Source organism: Alexandromys fortis, unplaced genomic scaffold (genome assembly GCF_014885135.2).
Source record: "Alexandromys fortis isolate MF-2015 unplaced genomic scaffold, M_Fortis_MF-2015_v1.1 scaffold_32, whole genome shotgun sequence".
NCBI lineage: Eukaryota > Metazoa > Chordata > Mammalia > Rodentia > Cricetidae > Alexandromys > Alexandromys fortis.
In genome coordinates, this window is record NW_026067938.1 from 13,116,266 (window position 1) to 13,138,325 (window position 22,060).

A 22,060-nucleotide genomic window follows, 5' to 3' on the forward strand; every position below is an offset into this window, starting at 1 on the left:
ATGCCGCAATAGAGGAGACTTAGATTCCTTAAAATCAATCAAGATGTTTACACTAGAATATGTAAATGAAGCCAAGTAGCCCCTACCTCCATATTTACAGATTACAAGTGCGATGGATGCATTGACCTGTTAGAATTAATTCAAAGAACCGGCCGAAAACGTACATTACCATGAGGTAAATCGTGGTAAGACATTTTTAGCAATCGTACTTCTCATCATTTAAAAACTAGTATTTAAGGCAAAAGCAACCTGACATTTAAAACAGCTAAGATCTAATTGGCTACGGCCGAGATCTAATTGGATGGAAACGATACATGCAAGCCTGTGTCTCCCAGAGCTTTTCCCAGCAAGACGCTGGGAGAGCAGAATTGAATTAAAATGCCTGTCACCTAGTAGATTCCGGACAGAGGGCAGTCTTTAAGACCCAGCGACTGTATTTGTCTGAAGAGGAAATGTTGCTTTTTGACAGATGAGAGAAATCCCCTTAGTGTTGGCTGTGGGAAGGGAGAAGTGAAGTCAGTCACCTGGTGGTGAAGGCCAGTAAAACAGCAAAGCGGGAGGAAAATTGCTGTCTCCCTCTCTCTTCTCTCCCTCTTTGCTCTCTGTGGGAGTCACCTCCTATTCTCTCAACTCTTTTAGCATAACCTTCAAAGGAGAACGGTCCCTTCAGACTTTGTTAACGTCTTTTCCCCACTGAGAGAAAAACCTCTTAGCTACAAGACATTTTTTTAAGTCTATGCAGGACTTCGGGGATTCGGTTATCTTGCCAGGGAAATTGATGATTGCTAATGTCTGGGACTCACAGCGTGCTAGATTAGCTAGCAGAGTACGCCTGACGGAGGAAGGCTTTTATCACATACTCTTCTCTCCAGTTTGAACACATTTGCTTGAATTTTGCCGCATGATGCTGTCCAGGGAAGCAGCTTTTTTTCTTGGGATGCAGCAACTCGCTGGTTTCTAAGCTTATTGCAGAAGAAGAAATAATCTGAAATAGAGTGGAATTTTTTTTTTTTTAAAAACCTCCTCTGCCTGATTCGACTGACTGAGCCGTGTTGGACCGCGGTAAATATCACCTGTCCCTAAATCTTTGAAGAAGTAAAAACAAAGTGAATTACCATTAGTATTTATTTATTTATATTATTTTTTAACCGGCGGAGGCGGCGAGACCACGGAGAATGAGACTGAGAGAAGCTGCCAGGGCTTGGAGGAGGATAAAGCTGAGTTTCAGCTGGAAACTAAAAGACTAGATCGGTTCGGGGAGCAACTTGGCCGGTTCCTCTCCACTTCCTTTAGTTTCGCTCCATGGATAGATCCACGGACCTGGACATCCAGGAGCTCAAGGTACGTGGTCCTGCGGCTGCGGCGCTGGCTTTCCGCTCTGCCGCGCTAGCATCCCGGGCTCTGTTCGCGGCTTCTCGGCGTCGCTGGAGTAGTCGCCGGTCCCGCGGGACGGCGAGGGGGCATCTGGGGCGGGGTATCCCCCGGCGCAGCGCCCTCCCAGGGCCGCGGAGACGCAGGCGGCTGTCCCTTGCCCTCCCGCGCGGGGCTGCCCTCCGCGTGGTTGCTCCCGCTGGAGGCCACCCGGTGCTCTCCTCTCGGGTGACAGTGGCATCTGGACTATAGGACCCGAGGCTCATTGGTGTCCGGACGTGGTCCGCGGAGGTGGAGGCCGCCCTATCTCTACTCGAGGTCGCCCGCTTTCCCGGCAAAGTTGTCCGAGATGCGCGGCCACTTTGCCTCTGGTCCCCTCTCGTCGCTCTCCTGTCCCACTCCTGCCCCCGCGCGACATCGGAACAGCCTGTTTCCGTTCGCAAATTCGCAGCACAGAGGTGTTTGTGGCCACCAGTAGGCAGAGACCCTTCCTCCCACCGCCGCCCACACCATTTCTCTCTTGATGGCCATTGCCTTGGGCGCGAAGGGGTGGTAATTATTGCGGAGGGAGGGCAGAGAGGAGAGACTTTGGGGTCCCCTGCTGGCCTGTCTTCACCAGCTGTACAGACAGACCTCCTAATCCTGTAACCAGGCGGAGTCTGAGGAACTGGGGAAGGGGAGACGCCTGTGGAAGCAAGTCTGGAGAAGGCGGGGCGCCCCTCCCCGCCCAGCCTCCCGGGTCCAAGACCCCGTTTTGGTCTGTTGCTGCACTCCATGTAGTGCCTGCCCTTTTGTCCCTTCCCCTTCCCAGTCCTGAAGTGGCCCAAAAGCACTTAGGCTACCAATTTACCACTCTGCTGGTGGTTATCTCTGTCTGCAGGGCCGGTGTAAAAAGAAAGAAAGAACTTTAAAATGAACAAATCGCAAAATAGTTTAAATGTCCCGCTCACTTGTAGATGATAATGCTGAAAAGAAAAGATTCTGGAGCATTAAATAATTATATATGTACATACATACATACGTAGGTACATATTTATCCATCCTACTCTTCCTCCGGGCATTTTGTACACTACCATTCTTCTTGGGGGCATTTTTTTTGTTAGAGATTTACACGTTAGGACTTTGTCCAGGTAAGGGCTTTTCCGATATCCCTACCTGCTGGGGAAACCTGACCAATAGAGAGAGGTTTGTTAAGAAGAGTCAGGGAAATGGGTTTGCTGAAGAGGCTGGCTCAGGGCTGGGAAATCCCCTGCAGCCTGTCTTCTCCCTATGAGTCACTAAGCGTGTGCATTGCAGTGGGTCCTCATGTCTCCTGGTGATTCCCGAGCCACATGAGGATAGAAACTGGTAGAACTTAGAGCCCTCTGGTGACTGCCTGTGTATGTAGCTCCAGGGAGTCTGAGCTGTTTGAAGACAGCTTAGACAACACTTCAATCCAAGCTCCTGGGTTCCTTGGAGGACGTGAAGTGGGCAAGAGGCAGATTTAATGTTCTAGTTAAAGTTGGCAAACAAGTTTCTGTGCCTTGGCCAAGGTCACAATCAATAGACCTTGGCCTGGATGGAAAAGTCCTGTTACCTCTGTATTGTATCAAGACAGGACACATGGCCTTGTATTTGAATAGATCTCTTGCTATAGTCCCCAAACACCCTTGTATTTCAGAAGAGGGAGTAGGCTTTACTTAAAAAGAACACAGGAATGTGATGTGTATAATATAAAGAGCTGGGTAATTGCTATTTTTTATTTCTATTTTCTGCTAACAATAAGGTATAGAACAGAGGAGAACATTTTCTTACACGATTTGAGCTATCATTCCCCATAACACCCCTTAGGTTCCTAATGATGAATTCCCGAACACACAGACATACATTGTTAATAGAACCAAAACAGCATGCCCATTGTGAAAACTTGTCTGCTGTTAGTCAATGACCACAACTTAAGTTTGATGCTACTATACCCTAGCTTGTGATTCTCACAGCCACGGTGTACTAGACTGTATTGCCATGGATAGAGAACTAGAAGGCAATGGTGCAAAGAGAGTGTTGATGATGACTGGGGGACAAATGAGGCATGCTAGGAGAAAAGTTCTATTGAAGATGGTAATAAGTTGTAACAGGGGCATAGTTCTATGAGGGTCTAAGCTGACAAGCAAGGCTCTGCGGTCAAGCCTTACTAGGAAACAGTTGATGTATCGAGTAAATCTGTGTTGTCAGCTTTTGACCCTACCTTTGGAATATTTAACCTCTGAAAATCATGTGGTCTGTGGTGACATCGCTTGTTGGGATGGATCGCTTTCTTATAGGAGCACCCACTGACTTGGGTTTCTCAGGTTACTTCGGTTCAAGTTATTCTATGATGGCTTTATACAAGAAAACCCCATTGCGATGAGGAGAGGGAAAAGGATTAAAGTGCTGAGGACACTTATTTGGAAGCAGTATTTGCTGTTTTGACTTTTTCTCTTTTAACCCATTTATCCTAATGATAACTTTACTAAGGCAAAACTACATAAACTTTAGTTTTGAGGATGCTTTAAAGTACTGGAAGATGTTTGCAGGGATTAGGAAAAAACAAAACAAATGGATGAAATAGTATAATAATCTAATCTAGCTCTATGTTAAATCATCAGAATTATTAGATGCAGCTGTCAAGCTCAGGTTTTAAGAAAGGGATATTGTGTTACTCATCATTTTTATTTCAGGGTAAATTGTTTTTTATGTCATTTGACAAAAATACCCATGTACATGTACATATTTATGCTATGAGTGTGGGCAATGGTATTTACTATATGTTGCGAAGCAAATAAAGTTTTCTGCCCCAACTTGAAATACTAAAGACTGGCCTCAACAATTAGATATGAAATCATTGCTATCATTATCATAAATATTGCATGCACATTAAAGGATTTATTAGTGGATAATTGAGCAAAAGTTATGCATGTGAAGCTTGCTAATGAAGGCAAGATTATTTTCCTCTTCTGTTTTACATACATGTCACTGATGAAACAAACCAGTGGTGAAAAGGGATCCAGTTCCCAGCCGAAGAGTTGTGGTTTGTTCTTTTCCCTTTGATCTGTTTCTTTTTGAATATATAAACTTGGCTCTGGGTTTTGCCTCGGTATTTGTTTTAAAGGAGAGACAACATCAAACAACCTAGAATATGGGCTGTTGCTTTGGAAATGTGGGGGTTAATAAATATTGATATTAGGAAGAGTATCGTCAGCCCTGGAATAGTTCTAGTTTCAGGGTACTGAGTGCCTCTGCCTAGTTGACATGCTTATATTAATTCTGACTTGTACTGAGCTATACGGTTTCTCCCTCTCAAACAGCTTATCTTACATCACAGAACAGAGCACCACTGATGCCCAAAGTGCATATGTTAAAATATATTACACTGAGGATAATGAATAAGGATAAAGAATTTGAGCATTGAGTTTTAAGACAAATTCTATTTTCTTGTATTGACATATAAAAAGTTAAGCTTTAAAGTGCTAATAATCCATTCTTGAATAATTTGATTTTTGCTTGAGGATCAGAATAATGAAAACCTCCAAGACTAGTACAGTTTTACAATGATGTTGAATTTAAACTTTTACTTATTTCTTTTCAAATTCTCTTTAAGAAGAAAACTGGTTAGAAGTCAAAACAAAATTTTCTACTCTTGGAATAGCCTGAGAACAGTGCTTCTATTTTAAATTTCTAAGAACAAAATAGTAAACTATTTAGCTTATCCTGCTATAAATAAACAAACTTTTTAATAAGGATAATTTGTTTTTATAATATAATAAAGGTAGGCTACAGTTGCTTAATGTTATCTCTTTAAATTGAGCACAATTTCATCAGCTAAGAACTTGAAACTTGACCTATATAGGCAAGGCAAAGCCCTCCCAGAATGATACAATTAGGCCATTAGGAAAGTACTGTATGGGAAGGAAATGATTGCCCAGCAAAAACTTGCATCCATTTAAACAAGTGGTTCATTCCAAGATGCAGCAGTCTGTAACAAACACCATAGTACATTTGTCTACAATCGCATCAAATAAGAGAGCTGGCACTTAGATGAATTCTAAAAATGATTTTTTGTTTCATCAATAAGACACTCAGCCCAGAAAAGTGGAGCTTGCTGCAGTGTGGGAGGCTTTGCAAGAGTGTAAGTAGGTGGTATTTTTATGTTAGTCATTCCATAGTGAAAAATAGTACTCTCCAACACATGTCATATTTTTAGCAACTTGCTTTTTATATTCACACTTTTTAGTTGAGAATAAGGAAACATACATGTGAACAGTGGCTTATTTGACTTCTCTCACATCCTCAGGAGATGTAATTTCTCTTCAGTTATATCCCATTACAACTTTTTGATAAAAAGAACTAACCAGAGAGTTAGTAGCAATTAACTTTGACTTTCAAAGTTAATATTGTTTTAATTAATAATTGTAGGCCTTTATGGGAAACAACATGGTGTTTTAAAAGTATGTGTTTAATATCAAGCTAATTCATGTTTCTTATCTCATTTTTTATGATGAGACATTTGAAATTTATAAAATATAATATATGTAATTTATTATTTAAGATTTAGTTATTTTACTACGTATACATACATCAAAGCATGATGAATTATATATATATATATACATATATATATTTCACACACATATGTTATTGTTAATTCAAAAATGAAATTTCTGAATAAGGATAGATATAGGGTATTTCAGTAAGTGGTTTGATTATTGAAGAGTAAAATTCTCCCATCTCTGTCATGCCTAGGAATTACCATTTGTTCTTTTGAATCTTTTTGTCTTTAAATTCCTTATTTATTCTGTGTATATGCTTGTGTGTGTGTGTGTGTGTGTGTGAGAGAGAGAGAGAGAGAGAGAGAGAGAGAGAGAGAAAGAGAGAGAGAGAGAGAGAGAGAGAGAGAGAGAGAGAGTATGGCTTGTGAATTCCAGGTGAACATGTGGAGGTCTGATGTGGGATTTCCCTCTCTATGCTGTGATTACCATTGATAAATAAAGGAACTGCTTTGGGCCGATAGCAGAGCTACAGGGGAACAGAGCTAGGTGGGGAAAACTAAGCTGAATGCTGGGAGAACAGAGGGCAGAGTGAGAAGAAGCCACGGAGCTGCCACCGGAGACAGACATGTTGAAACTTTGCTGGTAGGCCACGACCTTGTGGTGATACACAGATTAATGGAGATGGGTTAAGATGTAAGAGTTAGCCAATAAGAAGCTAGAGCTAATGGGCCATGCAGTGATTTAAATAATATAGTTATTGTGTGATTATTTTGGGACTGAGCAGTCGGGAACCAACAAGCAGCCTTCCTATCAATAAAGGTCAGAGAACAACTTATAGGACTCAGTTCTACCATGTGAGTCTCAGGGATTATAATGTTGATTTAAAAAATATATCCAGAAATGCAGTTAATATAAATGAAATAAACTTTAAGTAATATAAGTTAAACATTATTTATGGTTTAACTTTAAGGAAGAAACATACTTAGTATTGACAGAGAGAGAATTAGGAAGCAACTGCTGTTGGGAATTGTATAGTCAATTTGAGAAGTGTCCGTCAATTGCTGTCATTAGTAAGCTCAGATCCCAAGTTTCTACTGGCTATTATAGCTTTGCTGATCTCTGGCCTTTACCAGAGATACATCAAGACTTGAAGTAGTAGTAAAAAAAAAAATTTCAAGATTTATGGACTCAAAATAATGGCTCTGCAAGATGGCTTAATGTTGTAAGACAATAAATCAGTGTGCATTTTTTGGAGCATTCCTTTTATATGATATTTAGTTACTTATTTCTCATACAGTATTGGGATTTCACTAAAATGCAATTCAGCAGGCTTATAGCTTTAAGGTAATAAAGAAAATGAGCATTTGCTTTACTTCAGATCTCTATGGATTTTTTGAGTGTGTGCATTTACAATTTGACTGATTTGATGGGCAAATGTCCATATATAAAAATTTATAAGCTTAATAGTTCAACACTACCCATGTTTTTAAGATTATTTTTAGCCTTTGAATGTCTCAAAGTCAACGCTAACTCATTAAAAAGAGGTAGATTTTAATATGTTAATTTTAGTAGTATGTGTGTTTTTCTTTGACTGTATCCATTTTGGATGAATATTAGGAGTAAAGGGAGATCCTATATTTTCAAAGAGAGAAAATAGAGAATTCTAAGCTAACCAAAAAAATGACAAAAAAAGATGAGTATTTCTCCGAAACACATCACAATCCTTCATGTTCTAAATATTAAAAAAACACACACACAGCAAGAGCAAAACTGTACCTTGGGAGTTGTCTTGATATATGCCTAAGTAAGTTTTTGTAGGTTCGCTATAAAAATACTATAAACCATGGCCATATATTTGTGGTGTTAGATTGGTAACACAAAATGCTTCTAAGCAAGATGAAAATTTTAAACATCTTTAAAAGTTAAATATTTCTATATCTACGCACAAAGACTCTGACTTCCAGGGTAATGGCTATCAGAGAAGGAGGGGCTAAAATGGAGACTTTGCTGCTAATTGAAATGTTCAGTCTCAATATTAGAACCCAGAGATATCCAAAAGTCTCCAAGCACTCAGTTTGCATCTAGCTGCCTTGGAAGCTTTGCTTGGTCCAGTTTTGTGGTGTAGGTTGCAATGACTGTTCACACAACCAGACACAGTTCAAATCCTGGCTCAGTAGCACACTAGAGGCAGCTCTGTGGGCAGGGCTCACAGACCTCACAGTTCTCAGCTTTGGTAGGGTAGAGAATGCTAGGGTTGGGAATTGGGTTTACTGGAGTGTTTTCTTCTAATCTTTCTTACCAGTGGCTGAATAATTTCCTTAAAAGTTCATTCAAAATAATTCCAGTATTTAATTAATAAATCGGAAGTACCACTGGTTAGGACTGTTGCCTATTCTGCCTGCTCTTAGTTCACAATTCAACAAAGATACTACCTCGAACTGGAAGATGGAAAAGCAGAAGGTAGAAACCTCATGGGCCTCTGCTCTCTCAATTCTCTGGTCTATGAGTCTATTGCTACCTGTACTTTTTGAAAATGACATGTTTGCATCTTCTTCAAAGAAAATTGTTTTCAAACCGATAAATGTAACATAACTGTTTCCATCATTCAAATATTTCATTTGAACATCAAACCAGGTATATGCTATCAGCTGCTTATTTTGGGGTTTAAAACTGTAGCTCAGAAAAATGAAGTGTTCAGAATCAAACGGTTAATGAAAAATGCATTAGTGACACTGTTCTACGTCTTCTGTTTCTGAAATCTATGCTATTGCGTGTAGTTTAAACTCCAGAGATGTTTGGAAGATGTTGTTCATGGAGTAAAGGGTTTTCTCCGACATTCTTGTTTCCAATGTGAATGGTGACATTTGAGCTGCAATCAACGTGTTTACTTCTCATACAGAGTAGCTCTTCACTCTACATACCTTTAGAAAAGAAACCTTATGTTCATCCCCAATCTTTGGGCTACATTATTTTTAGTTTGACATGCAGTAGTGAAGCCCAAGAGTAAGTGATAGAGGCCTAGGTATGTGCAAATGCCAATAATCCCAGTCATTGGGAGGTAGATGCAGTAGAATCAGATGGTCAAGTCATCCTCAGCTACACGGTAAATTTTAGAACAGCCAGAATACATGAAACTTTATCTCAAAAAGTTTTTTTAATGATATATAATAAATAATAATAAGATGATAGTTTCATAACCTTAAACAAATGTAGAAAATTAGATCCTATATAAATTATATAAATTGGTATATTTTCTCTATTATTTTACTTATCTGCTTACTACCAATTTTGATTTTGTTAAAGACCATAAACTGAATTTGATTTGCAACAAGGGTTCTCTACCTCAGATTTTGTACATTCAGTTTGTCTTAAAATTATTACACACACACACACGCACGCAAATGTGAATTATCATGCACTTAGATTTATGATAAAGCAGAATTGTGAAAATGAACACTGGATGACTTAATTTACAATAAAGCTAAAGATCTCCTTAGAAATTCTTCATATTTAACACAGTTAAGTATATGACTATAAAATAAATTTGATTTCAGCTCTTGACATAATTTTTTGTTAACATTTTCACTAATTTTTAAAAAGTCATCTATGGATATACTCATAGAAGCATAGTCACATATTATTTCAGAAAGGCATGTCTTTTATGTTCATGAGAGATCAATATTCATTAATGCTTTCTGAGGGCATTTTCTAAGACTTTTTAGTCTGAGTATTTCTAGGACAAACAGATTGACTAAATGCATACCACACATTTTCTGTTGAAGGAGCATCACTTCTTAGACGCCTTTCCTTCCACCAACAGTGTTGTTGGTTGGCATCCTTTTGAAGATTCTTCTCTCAAAGCAGTTCTGTGCCTGTCATTGCTATGGTATGACTGCTTGTATGACAAGAAGTCCACAGTATGAAGCTGGTATGAACTTCAGAGAAGGATGGGGAACCAGACCTCATTATGTTTCTTACCCTTGTACAAGCACCCTGCTTAGTCTTTGCCTCATTGATATTGATAATGGCTAGCAGCCGTAAACATTCTGGGTTACAGCTGAAAAAAATTAGAAGTGAAAACCTTAACGCAGTGAAAGTCATAAAAGTACTATATTCATCTTTGCTCAGGGCATGTATACTCAAACACTAGCTCACATATGATCATTTTCTAATTTTCACTTTTGTTGGTAATCTCACATCCTCCTATGGAAGAAAGGTATTATGTACCTAATATAAAAAACAGCCTTGAAATTTTCTTGGGTAGAAGCAAAAATATCAGCATCCATGGGCAAGAGTGATCTTATGAAACATGAAATATGAAAACAAAGTCGTGAGTGGGAAAATACTTCCTCTTGGAGATTCTAGGAGTCAGCATTTACTCAGTGCCTCTCGGTGTTTTAAAAACCTCAAACCGAAGAAAAAGCTAATCCAAGAAAATAGATTGTTTACCTCTAGATTTATAGAATTGTATTTGAGCTTTCCACCTCTCCCTTAGATGGATGAGATATTTTATCTAGTTTTAAAGACAAAGTAAGTTTCACTGCTCCTAAGCAGCTGCTTGGGATTTAACATTAAGAACTGGTGTTTTGTCCTAAAACAACAGTGTTTAATAGCTGACTTTAATACTTTTTGCATTTACCCTAAAGGCTTATGTTTATTTCCATTTTAACAACTACATGGATCTCAATCTAACCATTGGGCACAGAATAGAGATTTGTTTTCTAGTTGTAAATACTTTAAAGAATAAGTGCTATAAACAAATGTATACATCCTTGAAATTGCAGTGACTATGTGGTGTGTAAGTTTTTAGTCATATAAAACATGCCGTGGTATTATACATCTCTTACAAAAGGCTTCAGCCCTCTAGGAATTTTCTTACTTTTCAGAAGCTACAAACTGGAGTCACAGAGGTTAAATGAGAACGCTGTGCCTATCAGGTAGGCCACATGCAGGATCTCACTGGGCCGTAGTTCAGGAACTTCTGAGCCTCTTTAAAGAAAGTGAAACCTTGCATGCCCTTGGACAGTCTGATCAGTAACACTGATGTTTGGGACCATTTTCATTCAAATTTATTCTGATATTAGTCACTGTTTCACTTCTCATTGCTTTTAAATTTGGCTTTTGTGAAGAATAATTGCTCATATTGCCAAATCTATGAAATTAGAAGGCTCCTCACTTTTATCTGGTGTGGAGACATTGTTTAATGAGATGTTAAACTAAATAGGCCCATCTAACTCAGCATTTTGTTTGTTTTCAAAGCCACTTTATAAAATTGATGTTTTGATCCATCGATTGCTCTAAGCAACAGAGACAGTTAGGTTTTATTTCATCTCATTAACTTTTTTCCAAGTTCGTATGTGACTGAGTCATGGTTCAAAGCGTGAACAGTTTCATGTTTGTTCTCTTAATGAGAAGGCCTTTCGTTAAATCATTCCTGAAAAAAGTCATGGGCATTTAATAATTACATAATATGCGACACACAGTGGAATCAGTTGAACATATTTTTTGCCTTGTGATAATGGAGCAGAGTATATTTCATACACTTCCAAGTCACTTACAAGGCACCTGACTTCAGAATGTCTAACATTTGAATACAAGTTGTGACTACTTTGACTAAAATGCATTTCATATACACTTCTAGTGGGTTTTGGAAACTTCTGAGAGGACAATTGAAAAAGCAGGAATGTTAAAGTTCTATAGATAATACAGAAGTAATGTATTTTACTCTGACATAAATAGACTTTTGCCATTATATCATCATCTGAAAACACGTTTAGACTAAGATTTCTGTCTACTATGCTTAGTGAGATAAGCTATTTACTCAATTTGTAAGCGGTAATCTTTCAATGTTATGAAATTCCTTTCCAGCATACACAGAAAAAAATCAGAATTCAAAGGTTGAAAGAGCATGTTCTACTTGTTAAGTTATTGACAAATAGTAGTTGAGTTTAAACCCAGCAAGATAATAAGCTGAAAAGTCAGTGAAAAATTACAAATGTTTACTGGAGCTTACATTTTCTCCCAAAGAGAAGGATTCTAAGTCACTACAAAAGCTAACAGAAGAAACATTGCTCCTATTCCACCAAACATCTTTCTCTGTTATATTCTCCTCTTTGATTTAAATGATCCAATGTATAAATTTTACATTAAAAGACATATGATCCATTGTAAGATTATTGGATATAAGTCTTCGAGCTCTGGCATATACACCATTGAATTCTTTTTTTTTTTCACTATTGAATTCTTATTGAGGGTTTGACAGTAGAATATTTTCAAATGTGTATGAATAATAGGGATTCTTAATGATCTGACCTGTCATTTTCAGAATCTTTTATAAAAGCCTTCCATGTTTGTTCTCTAACACTTCTATGTTCTTCGAGTTAGTCCTTGCTCGTTTGTTTCTTCCTCCTTGCACACTCTTGGTAGGCAATCTTGGATGACTGAAGGTAGCTACAAAGGGATAGCAGCCAGGAAGGAACACTCAGTGTCCCAAATCTCACTTGACCTTCTCAGTCCATGCCATGGAATTTGGTAATCTTTTAGAAAGTTCTGTCTAGATGTTTCACTACCTTTTCAGTATAAGAACTCCATCTGAGGTGTGTCCTCAGTACCATCCTCCAGTTTTCCGTGTTTCAACACTCCCTTTAACCTCTCATTGTCTCCGATGAGACTTCTCCACAGCCCCTCATTTGTCATAGCCTCTCCTGAGAATCATGTGTAGAGCTCTTGTAGTGCTGGTGGTCACTGCAGCAAACGGAATGTACGAAAAATGAGATTACTCTAAGGAACTGGGTCAGAATCCCTGCCAAGAGATTTATACAATCTTTTCTTCTTTTTAATTTTAAATGAGTTAACTTGAAGTAAGTTTGGACAGACTAGATATTGGAGCACAAAGGCTGGCCCTGAGTCTTGGTAGGAAAGGATTTAGACATTTCTGGAAATGCCTGAGGGTGTTTTATAAAAGGAATAAAAGATGATCTCTGGAAACTAGTCCTAACAGCAGCCAATTATTAGCTTTGACAAGACTGATCAAATTGAAGTTTAAAAAAAACCCACATATTTTTATTATTTACGGTTTTGATGAAATTCTTGTGTTAAAGTTCACAAAGACCTAAACCTTGGCAATTTGCTTAGCTGATTTTCTATGTTTTAGGCATAATAATCAATGACCTTACCATTAAAATTATTATGCATTTCTGAAAATTTGAGAGCTTTGTCTTCTTAAATTGGGCTAAAGATCCTTTGCCAACACAGTTAGTCAGCTAAGTCAGCAGCAAGGCTATTCTGGAAGATTGTCAGTGATTCTAGGCATTGGGTTTGAAATATGACTGACTCCAAATAAACCTGTTCTGCTAGTTCCTTATTTTATACATTTCCTTAGTAGAAGCTAGAATTAATTGTGTGTTCTATGGCAGTGGTCATGTGGCTTATTGGCATAAAGTAATATAGACTTGCATAGAACAAAGTAGAAATTCTTATGGAAGACGTATGCTAAGAACAACCTGCAGTGTTCTATGAAAATGATTGGCAAGAAGGGCTAATAGCCTATCTATGATTTTCCTACTTCTTTGACTAGCCTCAAGTAGCTTATGCCCAAGCTACCCACAATTCTACATTTTTACATATTCGTTTAAGAATAAGACAATAGTCCATTTCTTATCTGTTTAAATTTTATTTTTTATTCTCTTTTGATAATTTGTTTTAATTCCCACACTTCAGCATGATACAGCAAAGTCAGCACAATGTTGACATTGCACTTCCCTGGGATGTTCTCAGCTCCTAAACTTCACTAAATAATTCATTTCTTCTTGATCATGAATTTCCTCTCTCTATCTTATAATACTGCCTATGCACTTGCTGGAACACATTTCTCGTTCTTTGCCAATGGATTTTCTTCTTACTGATCAATAACCCGAGGAAGATACAATTCTTTTCTTCCTTTGTATTCCTGCACATTGTACACTGCACCATACATTTTAGGTTAACTGTGGGAGACAGAGAGAATGAGAGAACAGAGAGTGAGTGAGAAAGAGAGTGGAATCTGCTGTATAATACTTTTATAAACATTTTAAAAATGATTTTAATGTGTATGAGTGTTTTGCCTGCGTGTGTATCTGCATACTATGTACCTTTAACAATGGTGGAGGCCAGAAGAGAGTGGCATATTCCTCTGGGATTGGAGTTATAATCCACCTTGAACCACACGTAGGTGCTGGAAATTAAAACCTGATCCTTTGGAAGAATAGCCAGTGCTCTTAACTGCTGAGATCTCTCTCTAGCCTTACATGATAAATATTCTTCTAGGGCATGTTAAATATGACTTTAAGAACAGCATACAGTCAATAATGTTATATGTTCTGAGTTTTCTTAAAGCATGAACAGTTTCCCCCCAGCTTGTCCCATACCTGTCCATTAGGTTTATTTTCTTGCTTTTTATGCATTTTTTAAAAAATTAATTATGAAATATATTTGTTATTTTTTGTTGACATTTTGGCAGTAATTGAAGGAAGATTGGAGTTTTTATTTTAGGAGGAAATATTATTTTTTTCAGCTTGATCTTTGGTTTGCTTGTTAACTTAGTCCAACAGACGAGTTAAATGAGGCAAACATAGTATTTACTGCCAATGAGTAATGACTAGTTACTTATATCCAGGCTTTTTTGAAGTTCATTACCATTGGGTGATGGCACAAGAAGTTTTTGGGCAAGTGGAAAAATTTCCTCGTTGAGTTTCTGTCTCCAAGTTATGAAGTGTTGTACGCCAAGACATTGTAGGAATTATTTTTGTGGCTGTGAGTTTTCTTATTGCAAAATCCCATTACGTAGCAGAGTTTTAGAATTTTGTTTTGTTTCTGTAACACATGGCCTTCATTGAAATTATTTTCTAGAGTCCAAACCTGTGAGTCTGTTTTCTGAAATTAGAGACAAGCCATCCTGTTTTAACTCAATTTTATATTAGCCACAGGCTAGGAGAATTTTAGGTATTATAAGGTAGAGCCTCGGTGTTTATAAAATGGAAAGTAACTCATGTGGTAGTATAGTTAGGATTCTATCATAGCTTGCCTTCAGAGAAAAAACAGGTTCCCCAACTGACTCAAATTTTCATAATTATTTTAGATTGGAGGGTTCTTACACTACCTGCTTATTAAGATCTAGTCATTTGCAACTGAAATTGAACACCAGCAATGATCAACTTTACCTATCTTTTCTTTATGACATCATTGCTTTTAATTGTTGGTTAAAAACCACTGCTTTTCTTTAATAGAATAATGCTTCTTTTGTAATTTATTTATACACATTCACATACAGACTAATCCGCAAAACACATACACACATATGCATACACACAAGCACACATACACAAACATATACAAACACAAATATTGGCTTTGAATTCCTGGAGAAAATACAATTGCTATCTAAAATGTTTATTCATTTTTCTAAGACCTTCTCCTCTAGTTGTGTCTGTATATTTCAGAAACTAAATGCTTAGCACTTGACTTGTTATAATAAAAATTGCCCAGAGGATTAGTCCTAGGAATAGAATCATTCTATTTTCTATAGCCTGAAGCTCTGATGTCTCTATATTCTCTTTTCTGTTGGTCCAGTTAGCCGCTCCAGTAGAAGACCAGTGTTAAGGAAAATATGCTTGCTATTTTATGTGTCATCCTTACATTTAGTGGAAGAGAACTAGATAGCAGACAGATTGGAGTGGGACTGTGTGTATATTAGTATCAATTTATCTAAACAAACTATAAAGTGGACCAATTGTATTTTATTAGTATATATTAATTATATAAAGGGGTTAACAGTGATGTTTCTATATGTGCTTATACTATATTTTGATAACATCCATCTTCTCTCTCTGATTCATCTTATCTTCACTCATTACTTTGGAAATGCCACTTTTACATATGCTAATTTCTCAAAAACTTCTAGGTTTAGCATATCGTTTAGATACTGAGTCGTGTGATTTCTCTCTGATTTTGATTGCTAAATATATTTTTTAGGCACTTGCTTGTTATTTGGTCTCTAAGTGATCTTAAGGTCTTTCTGTATCCATTGTTACAATGATATAGCATGGACATGCAATTAAGAGACAAAAAGCTTTTGCTTATATAGTCATTTTCAAACTAACCTAGATTAATTTTACAATACACTTGAATTTTTTTTTTGAGACAGGGTTTCTTTGTAGCTTTGTAGACTGTCTTGCAACTAGCTCTTGTAGACCAGGCTGGCCTCAAACTCACAGAGATCCACCTGCCACCACTGCCTGATTAGATTAAGTTTACACTTGAAAAAATATTCACCCTGGGTACGTAAAATTGTCTTTGAAATAGTTTGCATTTGATGAACATTTGTTGAGTGAATTACCTTGGATGAAAATTGCTTTCCAATACTGACCTTACTGTGTTTTCCTCCTACACAAAGTCATCATGATATCAATACAAATATGCCATACAAGTAGTTTGTATGTCCTGCACAGCGTTCTTCTCTGTTAAACCTCTTGTTTCATTCAACATTCATTTAGATGAGGCTGAGATGATTCAGCATTCATATCAATCAGTGACCTACTCTGGCTCCTCATAATACTGGCGCTCTTTCATAAGACACTTAATATGATACGAATAAAGGCACAACATCCTGAATTAAATCCCACCACAGGCTGAGAGTCATGAAAAGCAAAGTATGTCCTTCCTGGATGACAGTGATTGAATTTGGCATTTATTATTCTGGACCAGTAAATTATACGAGATAAACGATAGCATGGGAAAGCGGAATCTACAGCTGGAACTCCACACACAAGCATCAGAGTCGGTGCGTTGCACTGTTAACAATCTATTTAACCTAGGTCATACAAGCAAGATTGTTAGCTTGTGTTTTCTTCAAATCACATGCTTCCGTGGCTCTAAAGAACTTATCAAGGCAAACTGTCTTAAATCTATAAAAGAGAAATTTATAAAAAGACATATCATGACAATAATCCATACATATGATCTTTGAGTAAAGTCCATAGACTGTTAAACACTGAAAAATGAATTTAAGTAGTGAGCAATGACTATTATATATTATGCTGATATTCTCCTACCTAGACAAGTATCTTGTATTAGAGCATTTAATATGCGGTTATTGAGTAAAGTGTAATTTCAGCATAGGGAGTTTTAAAAACTTCTTTTTAACTCATAAAGACCTTGAGAGCAAAATGAGCTGTCATCTACTCATTGACAGAGAAAAGTAATTCAGGTTTTGAGATTCCAATTATAAGGCTTCTTTATTTTTGCTCAGTTATAGAGCTACAGAGACACGAGTTCATTGCAGCCTCCCCTTCTGAGCTGTGTGACTTTTGATGTGATAGTTAGCATTTCTAAATGTCATTGACTTCAGGGGTAAATTGAGACTAGCAATTATACCTTCTAGTAAGTTAGTTATTGACTATAGTCACCAATGTTTAGCACAGAACCATCTATCCATGTATTAGTTATTATTCCATTATTATCGTTAAATACTGGTCAAGAGGGTCAAGGAAGATGAGTAAAACCTGAAGAGGGCATAGAAAAGGTGAACACATTTCCCATAGTATATGGAGGCGGGTTCACCTGGGAAGAGAATTTGATGAACTTGCTCTGTGGGACAGAACTGGCACACAGCCACCCTGAAAGATGTCCCGGGATGAGACTTCGGTCTTTGCACAGCTCCGTGGTAGGACTAAACCTAAGTGCTTGAGTTTAGCAATATCAAATGCTCTCCAAAGGTTCTTAACTGCCTAAAGGCAGCTTTTAATTTTAAACACCAAGAAAAGTCAATCAGCTCCCACCTAAAAATATGCATTGGGATGTGTTTTGCATGCATTAAAATCTCATTTCACATCTCACCAAGTTTCACTACTTTTGCGCTCAACTAGTCTCACATTTGGTATTTTATTTATTTCTAATAGGGCACAGAATCTGCTTTACCATATATAGCTCTCAAAGAAATTTTATATAAATTCTTTTAGAAATGCTGGTTTTTGAGATATTTTATTTTTTTTAATTGAAAATAGGTTATTCTCTCACACACAACCTGGCCACAGTTTCCCTTCGCTCCACTCCTCCTACCACCCCCTCCACCACCAATCTCCCCCCCTCTCCCAGATCTGCTCTCCCTCCATTTCCTCTTTAGAAAAGAGCAGGCTTCCAAGAGCTAAAAGCAAAGCAGGACAAAACAAGATACAAATGAGATAAGGCAACAACCCTCACTCAGACAGAGACAACACAACAGGAGGAAAAGATCCCAAGAGCAGGAGATATTTCAAATTTTTATGTCTTCCACAAGGAACTTAAGAAAAGTTGCATACTAAAAATAAATTTCTCAGCCCACAGAGAAAGAGAGAACTCCGAGTAAAAAAGGACCTTGTATTAAAATATTTTTATATAGCATGACAAATGAGTTATATTTTTCAGGGATTTTGCTTATTTATTTATGAATTTTTGAGACAGGCTGACCTTGAACTTACTAGGTAGCCAAAGGCAATCTTGACATCCTTTTCTTCCAAACCTACCTTCCAAGGTGTTTCCTCCATTCTAGCATCATAGTATTTGCTGTGTGTATACTTACCAAAGTAAAACTAATTCTGTCTGTTGGCTGTATATGTATCTTTTTGCAATTCATAGAGTTTTTGCTTATGAAGCTTTACTGCTAACGGCTTTGCTTTGCCTATGGAGATTATGTGAGATAAGTTTATCTTTTGGTTTGCCAAAGCAGACAGATTCTGTTATATTTGCTTACATTTAAAAATTCTTAGTGGAAAATAATTCCTGAAAACAAACAAACAAAAACTCAAAGACATGCCGTAGGACCTGATGGGTCTTGCTCGTTGGTCCAGTCTGAGATTTGAGACAGGAACCAAGTCTCTTTCCCTGCTTGACAGAGTTTGTATTGCTAAGTCCTGCTTTTGGTTATGGAACTGAAATGAAAATTATCACTGAAATTTTAAAAAATAAATGGTAATTTAGTTAGTATAATTCCCATATTTACTTTGTAGTAAAAAATGCCAGCTACTACACTGATCAATTTTTCTTAACCTGCTGATTTTGTGAAAATGCAAATACAGAAGCGAGACGTGATGTCTGAAAAGTTGACAGAATCCGTCTGTGCCCCTCTTCCCGACCAAATACTTTGAACTTGCCAGTAGGAATCTTTCCTGTGCAATTTCTCTTGCCTTGATTCCATATTTAGCTGTAACTGTAGCCAAAAATCTTTCTTTACCTTTATTGTAGCAGGCTAGAAAAAAAAAAAAAGCAAGAATACGTGGTTTTGTTTTCTCTCAGTTCTGCCACTCTGGCTGCTGGTAACTGTTTCTACTGCAGTTGTGACTAAGGTGAGCATACCTTGTGTTTGTACTTGTTTAAAGGTACTTGACATTCTGAGGGAATGTAACCAAATCTTTTCTATTTGTTTTTTAACGGTGAGTTGTTAATAGCAGGGATATGCATATACTTGATAATTTTCTGGAAATTCAGTATGTTTTAAAGAATCTATATGGTGCTATCTGTTATTCTTAGCTTTGAAGTTATTTAGGAATAAATGAAATTAGCAGATAAAAGTACATTTTCTTCAAAGTGGAAATGGCCTCTTTTTCAACCACAGTAACAGAGAATGAAGTCAGTTAATAGCAAAGCGTAGGATAGTAGATGTGCTATTCATGAGATCTGCTGTTACATCATGCCAATCTTACCTGAACTGGCAAGGACAGAGGAGGGGCTCTGGCAATGAAAGAAGGCTCAGGGCACTGGCGAATATACTTTCTTGACACTGAAGTAGAAGGAAGGAAAATTAACGTTTCTATCACTGGACTACAGTTTCTACTATTTTATCACTCCTTTAATTTACACAGAGATGACTCAAAACTTTTCATTTAGAAAATGAGCATCATCTATGTATGGCTAGTGAAGGTATACATGGCTGTCTAATGACTGATAGGCATCTCCCTTCGCACCCTCAGACTGGTCAGGATTTAGCACAGTAGTCAGCTTGCTGTAGTGAAGCTTTAGTTCTGTTTGTATTACTCATTGAAGTTTTATTATTTAGAATACAGTGGCTTCTATTTCCTTAATAGAAAGGGAAGCCTTCATTTTCCTTAACAAAACAAAACATGGCAATCTTCACAATTCTCTCATGTCCATTGGCCTCTGACACCCTGATGTATTAGTTGTACAGGTGCTTCAGAAATCTGACATCCAGGCTTCTCATCAAACAACACAGCAATAATCATAATAAATAGTTCATCAAGAATCTAATTGTTTTATTTGGGTAACGTTATTTTTGGGGGGCATTAATCAACTTTCTTTTTGGGGATACCTTATCAATGCGTATTAACGTAAAAGAAAACACAGGCGATCTGTATAGATGCATTTTCACAAAGTCTGCATAATACCATATAGAAGCATAACATTCACATATCTATATTTTAAGAGCAAAGGTGCTGTTTGTTGTGTCTTTCATAACCATGGGATGCTGCAATCCACTTCAGTTAAGTAAGAGACTTGTAAACTAATTTCCTATAGTGTTTTACATATTCAGCAATCTATATTGTCATTACTTAAAGATGAAAAGAGGGACTTGTTTTGAGATTGACTGTTAAAAGATGCAAACTAACTTGCTCATTTAATTAAAGACGCCTGCAGATGAGCATGTGGGAAGAGAATCAAGCTTAACATTGTGTTTTATTTGTTGTATCCTCCACTAGTTTTCATCATAGTCTCATTATCTGAAACTTCTCTTTCCCTTCTAATTGAAGGAACACCTGCTCTTCCTTTCTTATCGAGTCTGCTGTTTTCATTTGCTTGTAGCATCCCTAAAGACCGATTGCGAGATTATATCCTTAAAATTGCTCCTTCAGCAGCCTGGATGGGCAATTATCTTGGAAAGGGGAAGTGAAGTCAAAGTGTTCAAGATTCATGTCTGATGTTTCTTAAATGTGACCTCTACAAGGAATATTCCTCCCTTAGGAAGATAAATTATAATGTGAGCTCCTTACTATGCAGGGAGCCAGGGTGAGATTGCATAGAAAGACGTGCATGTCTGGCATGAGAAAATATTCTGGCAAAACCTAAGAAGCAATTAGGAGCTGCACAGAGGTTTTGGATTTCAAATTTAATTTTGATTAGCTAATATACTAGACATTATTTGAATGACATACTCACAGACACATTAAAGTTGGTTGAGTTAAAATTAAAAGAGTCAAATAAAGCTCAATGGGTATTAACATCCAAAACATTTAATGAAAGAAATGGTATTGGGATTATGGAATTTCCCGTAAAGCAGCTTCTGAAATGATTTAAATAACAGACAGCTTGGCTAAGGTATATGTTTTTGACACTATTATTTTGCATGTCCTTTTATAAAATAAATAAATAAATAAATAAAAATCATAACTCCTGTTTGTTTTATAATAATTACTTTAGAATTTAGGAAAAAGAACTAACTGCGTTTGTGTTCAATTCTTCACTTGATTTACTCACTGAGAATGATTTTAATGCCGGTTTCAGTGTTTCAGTTTTCCTTTGAAAGGTAGACAATATATATGTGTCACCTGGTATCACTTGGTATGTAAAATTGGGAATGAACTCGTAACTGCTAGAACTGCATGTAGAAGACCTGCCTGAAATCAAAGCAACCACTATTCCATTCTGCAATGGGAAGGAGCCCAGGGAGACCCACTCTTTGCTGTGAAGCTATTGGTAATTAGTAGCTCCTGGGGTGGGGTAAGTTTTCTTCAAAATGAAGTCTCTAAAAGGCTATCAGTGCTCCAATACAGGGCCATACAGCCATGCATATATAACAGCGTTACGTGGACTCAGTGCCTTTTTTTTTTTTTAAAGAAAAGAGAAGAAATGAAGTTAGGAAGGAGGAAGGGTGGTAGCAGAAAAAGGGGAGGAATCAAAGGGAATGGAATGGGGGTAGATTTTAATGAAAACACATTACATGCAGGTGTGAAGTTCTTCTCAAATAACAATGAAATCAACAAGAGGGAGAAACCAAAGGAAGGATAAAAGACTGAAGTGAATGTGGTAGAGCTTCCAGAAGTCAGAGGAATTAAACATGGGCATATTTCCAAATAACCCACACTTGTAGCAGGTGAGTTTAAAGCTGGGTTCTTCTGAGTCACAGTATAGCTGACTCTACAAAAGGAGCACACTATTTCTTT

General features: G+C 37.3%; 1 protein-coding gene across 1 annotated transcript in view; it reads left to right on the top strand.

The window, feature by feature from the left end:
* The first annotated feature begins 561 nt into the window (after positions 1–561).
* Positions 562–22,060, top strand: part of Sgcz (sarcoglycan zeta) — a 781,436-nt gene continuing 759,937 nt past the window's right edge. The window contains exon 1 of the mRNA XM_050147376.1: positions 562–1,341. Coding sequence (XP_050003333.1) covers positions 1,303–1,341 — 39 coding nt within the window. The 5' untranslated portion in view covers positions 562–1,302. The remainder of the gene's footprint in view (positions 1,342–22,060) is intronic.